The following is a 16,049-nucleotide window of genomic DNA, read 5'->3' as shown; positions in this document are numbered from 1 at the left end:
TCTGCCGTGTGCCCAGCCCTGGAAGGAAGCTGACCACAAGCATGGTGCTGTTTGCTGGAATTCAGGGCCTTGAGCTTTACGAGACTTTTGGGCTCATCTAGTTCAGTTCACTCACTTTATAGATGAAGGATCTAGGTTCAAGTTGAATTCTTTGCCTGGGCTCACGGGAGTGAAGAGCCCAGAGGGAGGGATGTGCTGACCACCTCGCTGTGCGGCCTGCGCCCAAGGACTTCTCTTGCAAGTGAGCTCAGGGAAGCTCTGAATTGGAAAGCATTATTTTCTGTATTAAGATCACTAATTTGCGAGCTGATGCACAGCCTCACGTCTATAGCTGCAATCCACCATCACCTTAAGAGTCCTGTGGAAATGAAACCCAGCGAAGCAGGCTGGTTCCCCAAAATGTATTTATTCCTCCCTGACCCCAATTGACCAACATGGAGAAGTGTTTTTTTCTTTTTACTATTTTTATTTTACACTATAAAAAAAAATGACGACAGCCAGTAACATACTGCTTTTCTTCACATTCATATGGATTTTAGGAAATTATTGCCTTTTCCCCTGGAGAAATAACCTACAGATAAAAAACAAAAATAGTAGTACCACACTGCAAAACCTACAAATCCTAGAAGTTAACAGCTTAAAGACAACCTCCAGGGGTAGGGGAAAAAAACCAAGTGTCACACGAGACAAGACAATCACATATAAGGACAGCAAGCTGGGGAAAAGACCATATCCATGACACTGACCCAGACAGTAGGTACCCTTTTCCTCCTTGCACCCACTGCCACCACCTCAAACGGGTGATTTTTGGCCTATGGTCTAAAGAACTCTCTTCAAAATGACACAAGAGTTGCTTTGAGTAGAGGTGTAACAAGAAAGGTTCAAGTATGAGTAAGAGTCATGCCAAAATCCAAAGTCAGGGAAGAGCCCACAGTGAAAAGGCAAACCCAGAAGTGTCAACATCTTGCTACGTCAACAAATTGCCTCCGTGGGACCCAAGAGGGAATCTCAAAAAGACATAAGGGTTGAAATCAGCATATATATCGGGTCTCTACAAACCCTGTAGGGTTACTCTCCTGACTACATGATCAGCTTATTCCCTGAAGCGACAGAGACAGATACGGAGACTGCCAAAGTTAAAAAAGTAAGGTGGAAATTGTGCTTCCTTCAGAATGAATTGGCTTCTTCACTGCCTTTTCTCCCGGTCTGGCAACTGCTCTCTCCCATGTTGCTGCAGGTGTTTATTGCCTTACGTTTGAAATGAAAAGGCGAACTTTGAGGTGTCAGGACTGGGCAGTCCTGAGAGGGCAGGGGGTCTGGAAGTACAGTAGTCAGCACAGGCTGTGCTCTCATAATGGCTTGGCCTTCCTTCGGTCCCGAGAACCTATCCCCGAGGTCAGTCTGAAGTTTGTTTGCAAGCCTGGTGACCCCTCGCTATCCATCCCACTGGGGCAGCAGGACAGAGGGGGGTCTTCAGTATTGCACAGGTATGAAATGTCCACGAGTTTAAAAAACAAAATCACAGTTGTTCTTGGGGCTGGGTGGGTTCCCACATCCAGTTTTAGCAGGATGTGGCTGTGGCCATGGGGCTCCTGCTGAGGTCTGAGACCGTTGAGTGCGTGGGCACTGGCGCCAGCACCGAGGTAGGGAATGTGTAGTAGGGACCCTGCACGTCAGGGCTCAGTGTCTGCAAATGGGCCATGAACGAAGAGCTGGCTGCCTCCCCTTGGCAGGAGGGAGCCTGGGGGGTGGGCGTGGAAGGCAGGATCTCAGATTCATACTGCAGGAGCTGGCCCATGAAGCCAAAGTTGGGCGAGACCACACTTCTCCTCTGCTTGACATAATCGAAGGCGTCCTTCAGGCGAAACTGCCTGGTCTTCATGAGGTAAGCCATGCAGATGGTGGGTGAACGGGAGATCCCAGCCTCACAGTGGACCAGGACCTTGCCTCCCTTTTCCCTGACACAGTCTGGAATGAAAAAAAGACAGTGGGAGTGAGTTGGGATTAGAACCCAAAGGCAACACCAAACACAAGAATTAAACACAAAAGTGACCTACTTCTCAAACTATCGTGCCTGCTCAACAGCTGTGGTTTTACACCACACTTCTGCCAGTCTTTAATTCCCACTGGTGAGGACAGAGCTTCTGGGGCCCTACCAATGTTTTTCCCCATGTAGGACCTTTCTAATCCTTAGAGCTGCTTCCCAGTACTCCATGATACTTGCACAGATTCTATCAGTGAAGGTTCAAGACCTGGAGTAATCCCTTCTTGGAGATGCCATCTTAACACAGATGGGTTTCAAGAGGGCATTGGGAAAGCCTTGAAATTGCATGCCAATTTTCATAGGGTATAAACATTTTTCTGAGTGGGTCCCAGGCTCAAAGAGTGACTTAGAGAAGGAATTCCTGCCTCTCGGGGTCTGAGTGTAAAGGTGATGATCTAGTAGTCCTCATCTTGGTAGATGCCTTTTGGCCTCCCCAGGCACCCTGTCTGGCTCTGCAAGGGCGGGATGCTTGGCTCGGCTCCCAAGGTTCCCACTACCAAACATACAATATATAGTGCATAGCCACTAATTACAGCCCTGGCTAAGTGACGCTTACTAGAGGGATAAAAATGGTTTTTCGCAAACTCCATCTTGCACAACAATGGGAGTCACTGCTGTAAAGCTACCACCATCAGTTAGCATTCTTTAGCTCAATGACAAAAGGGAGGGTGCTCTCCTTTTCTGTTCCACCCCTGCCCCTAAAAGAGCTACAACTGTTAAACATGGGAAGGGGTAAAAGGTTAAACATATATACACATCAAATAAAAATAAAGCCCACTAAAAATAGTCTTTCCAAGCCCCTCTCTTGCTACTAAAGAAACAATTACATCACAGGAAGTTGGATGTACGTGGCACTGTGCAAAGCCATGATATGCAAACACATTGAAGATTTTGAAGGGCAAGTCAAAAGCCCTCTCACCCACCTCGCTCCTCAAATTGAAGTTTACAAATGAATCTGCAAGATCTAAAAGATCAAGTTTCTGAGGCGTCAGAGAGGAAACCTGGAGTTTCCCCATCTAAGGATACCTCACTGTAGCTCATTAGAGGTGCCCCCAAATTTAGTCTCTGACTGGAAAGGAAAAAAAAAAGGCCCTGTCAATTAGTTCAAAGGGGACCCCAAATCCCCTAGGATTACTGGGTTGTGACTCTCATTTCCCTTTGCTCCTCTGTTGGCCTCCTTGTAGTCAAGCTTTTAATTGGCCCAATGCCACATCCAAAAAAGCCAAAGGCTTAGAATGCATTGCTTCTGGATCCCACTCTACCCCTCTGGGCTTGCCTTCCATGTGGCCCTCCTGCGGTATTCCCCTGGGAAGGGGTCAGGGCGTGGCCCAGCGTCAGTCCCTCCTTCCATAAGCAGGGCTAGGAGACTGGGGAAAAGCATCCTGTGCTTTCAAAACACTGTGGGTGTGTGTGTTTGTGTATATAAACTGACACAATACACACACAGGATGGGGAGGGAGCCTTCTGAGAAATGGATGGGGGCGGGTTTCATGACCTCACTGAGTAGTTATCAGGCTGAGAAGGGCAAGGCATTCCCAGGGACAGGGGAAATAAGTCAAGGCTTTCCCACCCTGAGCCCATCATTTAGGCTGCTTCTCTGAGACTCCAAGGGAACCATCTCAGCTGAGAGGCTCAGGGGACTAGGAGGACAGGCTTGGCCTTTCGCCTCTGGTGAGTTTCTGGATGGTTTCTCATGGAGCAGAAATCGTGTGTGACAAGCTGAGAGGGCCATCATGTGGCTGAAGGGGGCGCTTTAATTACTACCTGCACTAAGTAATTATTGCTGTGCCCTACACCTGCCTTTTCCCCTCCAAGATCCTTCAGAACAAGATACAGGAAAATCACTTCTCAGCTGCAACAGCTATACATGTTCAAGGGAAAGAAGGACTCTGGAAAGGAAGGCACGATCACAAGGTTGGGGAGTGGTGCTTGCAAATTTGAGACAAAAAAAAGTCAACCCAGCCCCCAGGGAGAGGGACTGGGGAAAAGAGATGTCAAACGAGAGAACAGTCAAGCTACACTGAGGAGCTGGAAGCCCAGGCCCAAGGGGACAGGCAGAGGGAACAGAGGTTACCAGGCCTACACAACAGAGTAAATGGTAACTGCCTCACAGAACAGAGAAAGGATGCAAAAGATGCCAACTTCTCAGAGCACTAAGCATGGAGCTTGAGGCAAGTGCTAGCTTTAATCCGAAATTAGCTGGAAATGAAAAACAAACTGCCCCCAAAGCAGTTTGCTAAAAACTATGGAAAGCTGCTGGGGCTCTCGGGGCTTAGTGCGTAAGTAGTGCTCTCTCAATCCTTCTGTTTGCTTTTAAAAATATCCCAACCTACGTAGAAACACAGTTAGGATGATTCGTCCTCTCCCCTGTTTCTCTTGCGTGGAGATTTCACACGGACATGCTGTGCTCCTGCCCAGCTAGAAACCATAACAAGAGTGGCAGTGAGTATTGCCATAAAATTGTGTTAATTTATCTTGCAAATTAAAGTTCCTATTAATAGCAACTCGAGTCTCCCCCTCTGCCTTTTGGGTGGCTGCATCCCTTCTTGGCTCCAGCTCTTGGTGGCTGCACACAGAAGACACTTTTCTTCTCCGTGAAGGTAGCCTCCATTAGTACATCAAAATCCAAGAACTTGTGTCCCTACGATGCGCCCAGAACAGCGGAGGGGGGAATGGCCGAACCTACCAATGAAGTCTATTGCTTCTTGAAAGTGGGAGCTAATGTCAGCCGTGTGGCTGTCTTCCACCGGAATCCATTTGTAGTGTAGGTGGCTTGTGCAGGCCTCGGAGGTCCGCCGTGAGACATTCAGCAGGGCAGTGATGTGCAGGTTAGCGAGGAACTCGCACTCGGATGCATGGTAGGCACTTCCAAGGTAGAGGAACGGAAGGATTTCAACTGGGCCGCCCTGGAAGCAGGGGCAAAGGACAAGCAGGAAATATTGGATTAGCCTGCTCACTCTGGAAAGGAAACAAAACAACCCTGACCTATTTGTTTTAAGGTGGGAGGTTCCCTTCCTGGTTCCAGGTAGAGACTTTAGAGTCAAGGCCGCTGAACCAAGAGTGTGGGTGAAGCCTCCATCCTGGCAGACTCTCTACCCTACATTACTGCTGGTGACTCAGTGACAGCAAAGCCCACATGGCAAAGATTTTCATTTTCTTATACACAGCGAGGCGGTAGGAACTGCCAGCAGCCTTCCTGTGCTGGTGAAGATGAGAAGCAATGGGAGGCACGGGGGGAATGGAGACGCATGTTTTCCAAGTTCTAGCAGACCCGAGAGCACCAGGGCAAGCCCCTCAACTTGGGGCAGCCTTGGTTTCTTTCTAGATAAAATGGAAAAGGGTCCAACAAGGTGAGCTCCCCTCCCTTACAGTTCTGATGTTTTATATAGTGTTTTTCATCAAACCCAGGACGCTGTTTTGGTTTTTTATTAAATTTATTGGAGTGACACTGGTTAACAGGATCATGTAGGTTTCAGGTGTGGATTTCTATGCTACAAGATCTGTATACTGCACTGTGTGCTCACCACCCAAAGTCATGTCATCTTCCATCATCATATATTATACCCCCTTCACCTCCCACCCCTCCACTCCCTAGGACACTGTTGATCGTAAGATGCACCAGATTTCAGAGATGTTAAAATGTGCTCCCTTGTCCTCTAAAATGTATGCTTCTTAGAAGTGAAAACACCCACTGTCTACCCAGAAGTCTCAGGCAAAGTAAAGCTGTTAGGCCGTGCGCAGAGGGGCTCCCCCCACCCCTGACCTTCATGTGGAGCGGGAGGCTTTGGTGAGATGCGTATACCCTCCTCCCTTTGGGAGACCACCCACACACCAGGATCCTAGGTAAGGAGGATCCCCACAGGAACCAGAGACCACCTACTCAGAGGCAAAGCTAAAAAGAATTGCTAGCTGGTCAGGCTCTGGCAGTCTTAATGTTTCCAGGATCCCATCTCCTTTCCTCCTTTTGCTGCTGTTGGCAGCTGCTGGCTCAGAGGCATCCCACTCTGGTTCCTGGGTTTCACTGACCTAGACAAGGGCCCCAGCACCCATTCTTGCACCCATCCACAGCTGGGAGGGCCAAGGCTCCCTGCTGGATATTTAAGTTTAGTGGCCAGCCTCCTGGGCACAGAGATAAATACTCTCAGTGTTAAAAAAGAAAGGAAAGAGAGAGAGAGGTGGGGGGGGGAGGGAGAGAGGGAAAAGCCAGTAATAGTTTGAACAATGGGAGCCCCTGGAGATTTAGAGGGAAACACTGGGCTGCAGGGACAGTGGCTGTGTCTCTGGGAGCCTTTTCCCTATCATCCATCCGCTTCCTGTGTTTCCATTTCCTGTCCGGGAACAAGAGTAGAATGGAAACTCTGCCAGACTCACAATAGGAAAAGGGGCACGGGACAAGGGCCAGCGGCAGGCAGTTCTCACATTATTCCGCATGTGGTGTTTGCTTTTTCCTTCCCAAGAAGCCAAGTGTTTAAGCAAAGACCAGTTTGGCCACTTGAAAGTTCTAGAGCTGTGATTTTCAACTGGTGTGGCGCAAGAATTTTTAAAACCTGTAGTACCTGACTATTTAGTCAGGGGCACTGACCTCTTTTCCCTTAGATTGTCAAATGAAAAATGACAATAGCCAACCCAACAATAGCAGTCTGGTATGAATGCCCTGTCTTGAACCATAAGTATATAGGTCATATAATAGAGCTGCATCTTATTGGTCACATCACATAAGGTTGCCTCTGACTGGTTAATTCTTGGTATCAGAAATCATTATATACAAATATAGGCACCTGATTTTTTTTTTAAAAGTCACTTTGGAGCAAAAAGAGTAATTACTACTATTATTATTTTTGGTAAGTGAATCAAAATTATACCAATTTTTTTTGTCAGATCAGCAAAAAATATATTTTTTGTGTGCCACAGAATTTTAGTAATTAGTTTGTGTGTGCCATGAGATGAAAAAGGTTGAAATTGCTGTTATAGAGGATTTTGCAAAAGGTAGTAATAGTAACCACCACTATTTTTATTACGCCTTACTATGGCGGGCGCCTGGGTTTAACACTTAGATGTACCTATGGAGACCTCATCCTCACTTCAGTGCCTAGAAAATGCTAACACACCAGGCTCAGGATCCTATCCAATTTCTTCTGGAGCTTAGCCCAACACACTCCTGAAACCATGTTTCTTTCCTTTTCTGAATCTTCTGTTTAGACTCAAGAGGAAGAAACCAAGGGCCTACAGAAACCCCAAAGGTTAACATGACCTCGCCTGGCTTCTAAGAAGCAGCGTTAGGGGGTTCCCCAGATGAACCTTGAGACATAGCAGGGCCTCCCCGGTCGTGGCTCGGCCAAAGGTCTGTACGGCTTTTACAACACCCTGCCAATTCTTGTTTCTCTTTCATTTTCTGAGAAACAAGGGGGTAAACACAACCCAAACAACAAACAAAAATAGAAATCCAGCTAAGCCGGATGCCCATGGCCTGTAAGGTGAGGGTTCATCATAGAGTGTATTTTTAATAAAGGAAAACAAACAAAATAAAAATCCTGGCACCTCTCCAAGCTAATAGGCTTCCTGACCAACGATCCCATCCAAGGAAAGGTCACCTGGCTTTACTTGGAATTTATCCCCAGGGCAAAACTCTGCTCATGTGGGCAGCTGGCATGTTAGGCAGCATCTGAAACCTTCCTTCTTATGATTTTGGCTATGTTCTTATTTGGAGGGAAAATTTTGAAAAAATCCTCCCACCAAGTCAGGTGACTAGAAGAGAACAGCCCATTTCCAAAGGTGTGTGGAAAACAGAACAAGGTCCTGAAAATAAGCAGAAAAGGGAGTTAAGAGAAGGGGGTTCTGGGTCTAGTGCTGCCATGGACCAAGCTGCAGGATTCTTTGAAAATCTATCATCTCACCAGCCACGAACAGTTTTTCCCTCTGTAAAATGGGAAGGCAGGTTTTGATCTGTGGTTTCTGCCAGATTTGGGTCCTTGCCTGCTTTTCCTCACCCTCCTCCCTTTTACTTCATGTTTCGTTTATTGAATTGTCACAAAGTACAATTTAAAAAAAATTTTGTTGTTAATCTTCACCCGAGGATATTTTTTCCATTGCTTTTCAGAGAGAGAGCGGGAGGGAGAGAGAGAGAAGGAAGAAAGAGAGAGGGGAGAGAGAAACATCAATGTGAGAGAGACACCTGGACCTGTTGCTTCCCTGGGGCGGAGAGCGAAACCCAAAACCCAGGTATGTGCCCTTGACCTTGACCGGGAATAGAACCTGTGACACTTTGGTCTGCAAGCCAACATTCTAACCACTAAGCCACACCGGCCAGGGCACAAAGTACAATTTTTGAAGGAAAAAACCCCCCAGGTGTTTGTAGAAACACGCAATGCTCTAATATGTCTTGATCTCTTGTTCCAGAAGTTTTGGAATTATAAGCATCAGAAACCCTTAGACGAGCCTGCTTAGCAATCCAAATTGTAGTTTCTCTACAACCCTCCTTCTACCTCTCTCCACCCCCATCTCATTTCAATTGAAATACCAGAACCTTGAAATACCTTGACAGGTACTGGGACAGTGAGCAGAAACTATAGAGCACGAACAATTACAAAGATCATCAACACAGGAAGCCTGAAAGTCAGCTCTGAAACATCTTCAGGGAAACCTAAACCAGTATTTCGAAGCCTCTGCACCTCCCAGGCCAGCTAATAATAATACATTGTTCACTTCCTCTTTTCTCCAGAAACTGTCAAGCATCCTGTGGCTCGTTTGCTCTTGTCAGCTTGTTGGCTGGAAGGCAGCCCATTTACTCTTGGATGGAAACTCAAGTTGGCAAGCAGCAGAGGCTCTCTAAGCTAAAAGGCTCTGCCAAAACTCTGATCCACAAAACAAGCAACAAGGGTTGCTGAGCAGAGAAAGAGTCAGGGTGCTGAGGAGGCAATGGGGGCCAGGAGCCACTATAGCACTTCCACACTGTGTACCTGGTCATAAGCTGGCCTGCAGCTGATGCTGAGCACTGGTTTCCCACACTGGCTGATGAGGGCTCTCTCCGTTTCAATCTTCTCTTGTGAAATGGGTTCTATGTCCACGCAACAATCAGGATATTCCGAGTAGAAAGTCTCATATCCCCCTACAAGAAAAAACAAGACAGACATAAGCATTGATTTCCCAGGCTGTCAGAAAATGCCCACAATTAATCAATACCCTTAGTGTGGAATAGTCAAAAATATTAGGCTAATATAGATTTTGGTCATATAAAAAAAATGAGCCAAATCAACTAATAGCTTTATAGAATTGGGATCTACACACACACTCTGTCTCTCTCTTTTCTAAAAAGCTATAGTTCAGAGAGGCAATGATTAACTTTTGTGTCTATCAGAAGCAGCTTAAACTGTGAAAGGAAATATAGCGGACATCTGGCAAATATTAACCAAATCCCTCCAGAAAACAAAAGCTATTTTCTCTCTTGTTTATCTAAAATGCAGGTGTGATTATGCAGAATTTCATTCCTTTTCAAGAAGAAAGAAACTCCTAAACTGGTCTGTGTCTTCCCTAGCCCATCAGCTCTAAACTGGCTTATAGAGGAAACCCCCTCCATTCATAAGGGAATGGGGGCTAACATAAGGTTTAAACTCAGGGCAATAAAACAGCCCTGCCCTTTCTCACTCCTAAGGTGCTAAGAACACAGCTGACAATTTTCTCCATAGGTGCAATTTAGAGTAATCAATCTAGGTTATTACCTTCCAAACCAAACTGGAGGAATGGGGCCTTCGGAACTTAAACCTCAGCCCCCATAAATAAAAACTGTCCCCTTGATTAACACCCACCCTCCCTTTATATTTCCTTATTACCCTTTCCTCCTGAACTTTCTCTGTCCCCACAAGCTCTCAAACTGATAAGTCAACTGCTGTTCTAACAGGTACGATACTGTAAAAATTCTTAATATTACACTTAAACTTCTCAAATAGATCGCTTAAGGTAAAAAAGTACCTCTGACCAAGTCACAGAAATGTGAGTATATATATACAAATAAGCCTTTTCAGGCCAGTACACTCAGTGGGGAAGAACCAAGTATAATACGGCCTCCGAAGTCTCAGAATGCCGAGGGCTGCTGGGCGAACAGGCCGGCCTTGCTTGGGGAAACCCTTTGCTTCCAATCCAAAGGCAATTCCTAAGGCCTCCAGAAAACCGGCTTCTGTCTTTTTCTGGCCTAGAAAATTCACTTGGGGGTCAAATCATCAATTAAAAGTATGTATTCTGAGGCCATGTATTTTCCAAAAGTCTCCCTTTTTCTTTCTTTTTTTGTTTTTGGTGGTGTGACGGCCTCACAGTGGAGCACATGGTGGCTTTTTTAAATCCCTGCAGTAGACAAATGGTTAATGGATTACATGGCAGTCTCCAGCTCCCTTCCCAGAAGCCTCAGCCAATTCCGTAGCCAATTCCTCGAATGAGTCATCTTGCCATTACTGCTTCCTCTCAGGTTGCTGGAACTGCCCCGGCCCCCATTTAGCACACCCAAATCTCCCCTGTAGTCAGTCACCTCAATAAATAGCCCACTGGGCATCACCAGGTGAGCTTCTAGTCCTCCACAATGACCATGTTATGGGTCATGATGACAGGAGGCCATGTCAGAGGGGAACAGAGGTAGGTATTCATGGCTTAGTGCACCCCTCCCCCCAACCACAGCTCTGGCCCCCCTCTCCCCTAGGAGACAGAGAAGCCAGACTTACACTGACACGGAGTTTCCTTGGAAGAGGAAGTTAGTAAGTCACTTCCTGTGCCTCAACATTTTGGGTTCCAGGAGACAAACTGAGTGATATGGGATGGGAATCTGGATTAAGAACAGCCCAGGCCCCCCCAGACTTCAGGAGGGGCTTGAGAAAGAGAAGCCTTCAGGCCACCCCATCTCTTGGCTTTAAATAGAGCACTTAAGAGTTGGCTGCCAGGACTGAAAGGAGGTGCGGGTGTAGGTTGGGTCCTGACTGCCTGTTGACAAAATAAGACAGCAGACAATGAGTCTCAGTGTAGCTAAGGGACAGATAAACAGGGCCCTGCCTCTTCAAACTGGGGTCAGGAGGAGTCCTCCAGATTAGATGGTCTCGGTTTTTCACCCACTCCCATCAGAGGCGTGGAGAGACAGAACATTCCTCTCTGGTGCCTCACTTGAGAGCCTTGGCAATTCTTTTGGCTGCTTCAACCCTCTTCAGAGTGATTCTGTGTTCGATCACCATCGCATTACCAGGGGAGCAGAGCAAAGTGCACGGACACGATATATAAATATGCACTGACAGGACCATTTGGTCATCAACACATGACCGAATGTGGGTTTTCTTTGGGGGGCGGGGGGAGATTAAGGGATGTAAAAGGCATTGTCCCCCCAAAATCTGAGATGCCACTGGATTAAACCTGAGCTCATATGTGGACATGAGTTAGGTAAGGAAATAAAAATTTTCTTTAGCAACAACTTAAAAGTTTAGGGGAAAATATCAAGCAATTTTTCCTGAAATTTAAAATACATATAACTTTCAACCTGCCACATCTTTAAATTTACTGATAGTGCACATGCAAAAGCATTTGGATAAAAATACATTCTACCACACTGTTTCAAATGAGGCTGGCAGCAACCTATTTGCTATCACCAGGGGACTGGTTAAAAAAGTGAACCAGACATGTATGCTCTGATATGAACAAATCTCCCAAGATCTCATTGGGTAAAAGAGGCAGGAACAGGAAATATACAAAATCGTTATATTTTTAAAAGAAGCTCATGGAAAATTAACTTTAAAGATGAACAAGAAATAGTTGATGGTTGTCTCTGGGGAGTGGAACTGGGTTCTAAGGGTGTCAGGAGATCCAGTGTTCATTGCACAGCCTTTGTGCTGTTCAAATTTTTACCTATGTATGTTACTTTCATTTAAAAAATTTTTTTAGACATTAATTTTTCTGAAATGTAAGTCTATAGAGCTGCCTACTTCCTGTGGCAATAACCTCTAAAACTGTCAGCATGGCCCTCCTGGAGAGGGGTGGGGAGCAGAAGTAGGACCAGGAAGGGTTTCCTGGAACACATCTTTCATGGTAGTGGGGAGGAGGCAGCTTTTCCTGTACTCACTGCTAAGAACAGGAGACAAAAACCACATCAGGAAGAGAAATCAGGAGCCATGTGTGAAACGTTTGCAAGCTTGGGGGGCATCCCTCCATCGCCTGGGGGCTGAGGCTGGCTGGTAAAGGGAGATCACCATCATCTGCCTTTGCCATCTCCCTAACAGGAACCAACAGGGGATGGTCTGCTAGAGGTGTTAATAGAGGTGGGAGCTGTCCTGGTGCCTCAGGAATCTTCTGGCCTGGAGGTGTGAGAAATTCCCCAAACTGCAAGGTTCTAAAGCAGGGCCCTGACTCTCAGCTCACTGCAGGGAGTTCTGAACCGCATCACTGTTCCATCCCAAGGCCTCTGCGTCGGGGTTGGCAGGGCTTGGGGGCGTGGTCCGGCCTGAGCCCTCAGTTCTCCACTGGGGGCTGGTTCCTCCACACATCTGAGGTTACAAAGGACTCAACTACAAGGCGGGAGGGGGCAGTCATAAGAAATGACCCAGAAATCGATGCTCTGGCCTTTGGAGTTAATCACCCGCCCACCACCGGAAGTCAGTCATCTCCCCAGCAGGTGTAACGGGCAGGCTGGTGGCACAGCTTCTGGGGTCTCAAACCAAAGGGCAGCAGAAGCCCCTTCACCACCACCCTGCGGCACCTCTCCGGGTCCTGGCTCGCCGGCCGCGCAGCGTGGCCCAGGACCCAGGCTGATCCCCGGGGAGCGAGGGAGGGGAGGAGGGGGGAGGTGAAAAGGGTGCGAAAGGCGGTTAGCCCCAGATTAAGCTAGAGAAAGGCCTGGGAGGGGAAAGGGGGAAGCCGGAGGAAAACAATAAAAAGCAATAAAACGAAATGGAAAGGAAGGGGAGGGACTCGCCAGGGTCAAAAAGGCAAGAGGGGTCGACGAAGGCACAGCCTAAAGTATGTTAATTGTCCGGGCGGGAGGAATGAGGACTCCCCGGCGCCACGCTCCTGGGGGGGGTCGCGACCTGCTGATTCCGCCAGATACGTCCGTCGGGAGGGCTCGGGCAGGCCCCGGGAGGCCGGCGAAGCCCGCTCCTGGAGCCAGGGCCCGCGCCCAGCACCTGCCCGCGGCCCCCGAACTGCAAGAAGCAGAGCCCCCCAGCTGCGTAACCCCCCCCACCCCAGGCCGGCGAGCGGCCGGGCGCTTTCGAGGAACGCGGCTGCGGCGGGGGGAGCGCTAACTAACGCCGGCGGTGCCCTCCGTGGCGCGCGTCCAGCCCCAGGGTGCGGACTCCCGCAGGCGGACACCTCGCGGGTCCCGGGGCCGAGCGGGGCGACCCGCGCGAGGAGGGGGCCCCCGAGGGCCAGGGGACGGGCGGCCCCGGCGCGCTCACCTTTGAGGAAGTAGACCCGCGGGCCGGCGGGCAGGCAGGCGAGCAGCGAGGTGAGCACGACGCGCGCGGCACTCTCCTCGCGCAGCTTCTGCCAGTGGCGGCTGCCCTGGTCCAGCACGACCACGGCCGCCACGCCGCCGCCGCCCTCCTGCAGCAGCCGCGCGCGCGCCGCCTCGTCCGGCAGCACGTAGCGCGCCGACACCGCGCCGCCGCGGGCGCGCCGCAGCACCACCGAGTTGAGGTTGACGTTGAGCGAGCCGCGCACGCTGGAGGCGGCGAAGGCCAGGTAGGGCCGGCAGTCCAGCACCAGGCAGCGCGCCGCCGCCTCCTTGCGGAGCATCTTGCGCAGCTGGCGCCCGTCGAGCGACGTGACCTTCATGCCGCAGCCTGGCGGCCCCGCGCCGCTCCGGCGCCCACGGCCAGGGTGCCCGCCGGCGAGGTCCAGAAGGACGGCCCGAGGGGCTGCGGCAGGCGCACCGAGCCCCGAGCCGGAGCCCGAGCGGTCGCTCAACTCTTCTTTCCCGCCCCGCACACTCGCCGCGCCCGGCCCGGCCGCTCGCCGCCCCAGAAGCCGGGGATTCCGCCGGCAGCGCCGCGTCTTAAGTGGAGCGGGAGGCCCGTGACGTGGCTGCCCATATAAGGCCGAGCCTGGTGTCGCCCCGCCCCTTGTGCCGTGGCCACGCCCCCGGGCCGGACGCGCGGGGAGGGCGCAGGGGTTAGTCAGCCCGGGAGGGAGGAAGCGGCGGCTCCGCCCTGCGCGCTCTGCGGCTCCGCGCGGGGACACTCACTCGCGCATCACCGCGGCCGCGCTGTCCCACGCCGGACGGGAAGGGGGGAAGCGGAGGAGGCAGGGCGGGCGCCTGGCGCGCGACCGCGTTTCGAGTTGTGAGTTTTGTAGACGTGGGTTCGCAACCTGCTGGGGACCGTGCCAGGCAGCGCGCTGGGCGAGGCGGCGGGGGGAGGGGGGTTAGACCGAAGCCCCAGATGAATCAGAAGTGAATTCTGATCCTTTCCAGCCTGTACGCGTGAAATGAGATGATCGTTGGGATTCGCTTCAAGGGGTGGCTTATAAATAGAGGAGCTGAGATCGGGGTAGTTGAAGCTCGGGATTGGGTACCTGGGTGTTTATTACCCTGTTCCTCCACTTTTCTGTGTGTTTGTAATTTTCCATAATAAAGTACTTACAAGTAAAAATAGAGAAGAGCCAGCAGTTAATCTTTGCAAATGGAGTCTGCCCTCAAAGGACTGACCGTCCTTTACTCAGTCGCACTCCAATAATAATTAGAATAATTGTTTTCTGAGGAACCCTTTTCTGGACCCTGGGAAAGCTGTCGTGAAATCAGCTACAGCGTCAACAAACATCCGTTGACGAAGCTCAGTCCAGCCAACTGTCCAGGTGGCTTCTGGATTTGGGGGATTATCTGTGGATCAAGTATAATCCCAGGCTGTCTGCCCCACCAGTCCCCAGCAGCTTCTGGCTTCCCATCCTCAATCTTGGGGAGCTGGACACGATTCACCCGTTCAGGTATTTACTGAGGGTCAGCTTTGTGCCAGGCTTCTGCTGGCTGGAGGGACACCTGTGAGGGAAACCTGTCCCCAACCCCGTGTTCATGACCAATCATTTCAGCTGCAGGTGGGAGGGGCTGCTTCGTGGAAAGCAGCCTGCCTCCACTAGAGGGGCTCCTCTACCGCCCACAGGGGGAAATGAGGTTTTTAAAAGGAAGCAGAAATCAAATTCTGAAATCAAAGGCAATCAGACGGACACCAGGTAGCAGGCATTGCCCCTGGGTCACAGCTGCGGTCAGCCGGAGGCACTGTCCTCGCCCTGCCAGTGGGGACTTAATAAAGATGTGATGTGAGGGGTTTCTTTCTTTTGGGGGGGGGATGTTATCAGAGCCAGCCTTCCCTGAAATCTGCTCCTCTGCCATTGTCACCAGTGCCACCCACTCCAGACATCTGAGCCAGAAACAAGTATGGAGCACCTACATGGGCAGGCAGGCTCTGGATTGGGTGCTGGACACCAAAGCAAGTAGGACTCACTGTCTGCTCCTGCTGCCACCAGCCCAGAGAGGAGCCCTGGCCCAGCCACAGGCCTTTTTAAGTTCCTGTAGTTAGTTTGGAAGACCATCCAGGGTGTGCGGATGGGAGGCGAGGTGGGGGAGCTGGAGAAAAAGCCTCCCAGGGCAGAGGAGAGCTGAGGCAAACTGAAGAATGAACTGAGGTTAGCCAGGCCTTGGAGGGGGAGGGTGGAGGAGGGCATTCCAAGCAGAGGAAACTGCTTGAGGTAAAGAAAAAAACACCCAGCATGGTATGTGCTGGAGGTGTGTGGTTGACTAAGGCACTTCTGGTATTTATTAGAAAATTAAGCAGGGTCAGGTGGGGGGGGGGCGGCGGGAGGTGTGTGTGTCTTGGTGCCATTTAAGGCATTTTGATTTTATCCTTGGGCTGTAGCAGCCCCAGGTGAGGGGTCTTACCCGTGACTTGGTCAGGTGAGCGTTTGTGGACCTCCCTGAGGCAGCACCTATAGAGGATGGATGTTTTATCTGAGAGTTGGGGTGGGGTCCAGACCAGACTTAGAGAGACAGATAGGA

General features: G+C 50.2%; 1 protein-coding gene across 1 annotated transcript; it reads right to left on the bottom strand.

The window, feature by feature from the left end:
- Positions 1-394: 394 nt before the first annotated feature.
- Positions 395-13,999, bottom strand: DUSP5 (dual specificity phosphatase 5). Its single transcript, XM_081158736.1, has 4 exons — positions 13,459-13,999; positions 9,001-9,149; positions 4,731-4,950; positions 395-1,968 (listed from the first exon to the last, which is right to left on the bottom strand). Exons 1-4 carry the CDS (start codon positions 13,835-13,837, stop codon positions 1,562-1,564), a joined length of 1,155 nt encoding a protein of 384 aa, XP_081014862.1. The 5' UTR covers positions 13,838-13,999; the 3' UTR covers positions 395-1,561.
- Positions 14,000-16,049: the final 2,050 nt, after the last annotated feature.

Source organism: Miniopterus schreibersii (genome assembly GCF_964146895.1).
Source record: "Miniopterus schreibersii genome assembly, chromosome: 14".
Taxonomy (NCBI): domain Eukaryota; kingdom Metazoa; phylum Chordata; class Mammalia; order Chiroptera; family Miniopteridae; genus Miniopterus; species Miniopterus schreibersii.
Note: the sequence above shows the minus strand (reverse complement) of the source record. Positions and strands in the feature narration are given on the sequence as shown.

Bases quoted from the DNA above. Each gene is read 5' to 3' on its own strand.
- DUSP5 (XM_081158736.1), bottom strand. From the start codon at position 13,837: ATGAAGGTCACGTCGCTCGACGGGCGCCAGCTGCGCAAGATGCTCCGC. The intron at 9,150-13,458 runs GTGAGCGCGCCG...TTTTTCTTGTAG, and splicing joins GCGGGTCTACTTCCTCAAAG to GGGGATATGAGACTTTCTAC. The intron at 4,951-9,000 runs GTACACAGTGTG...CCCTGCTTCCAG, and splicing joins GCAGGCCAGCTTATGACCAG to GGCGGCCCAGTTGAAATCCT.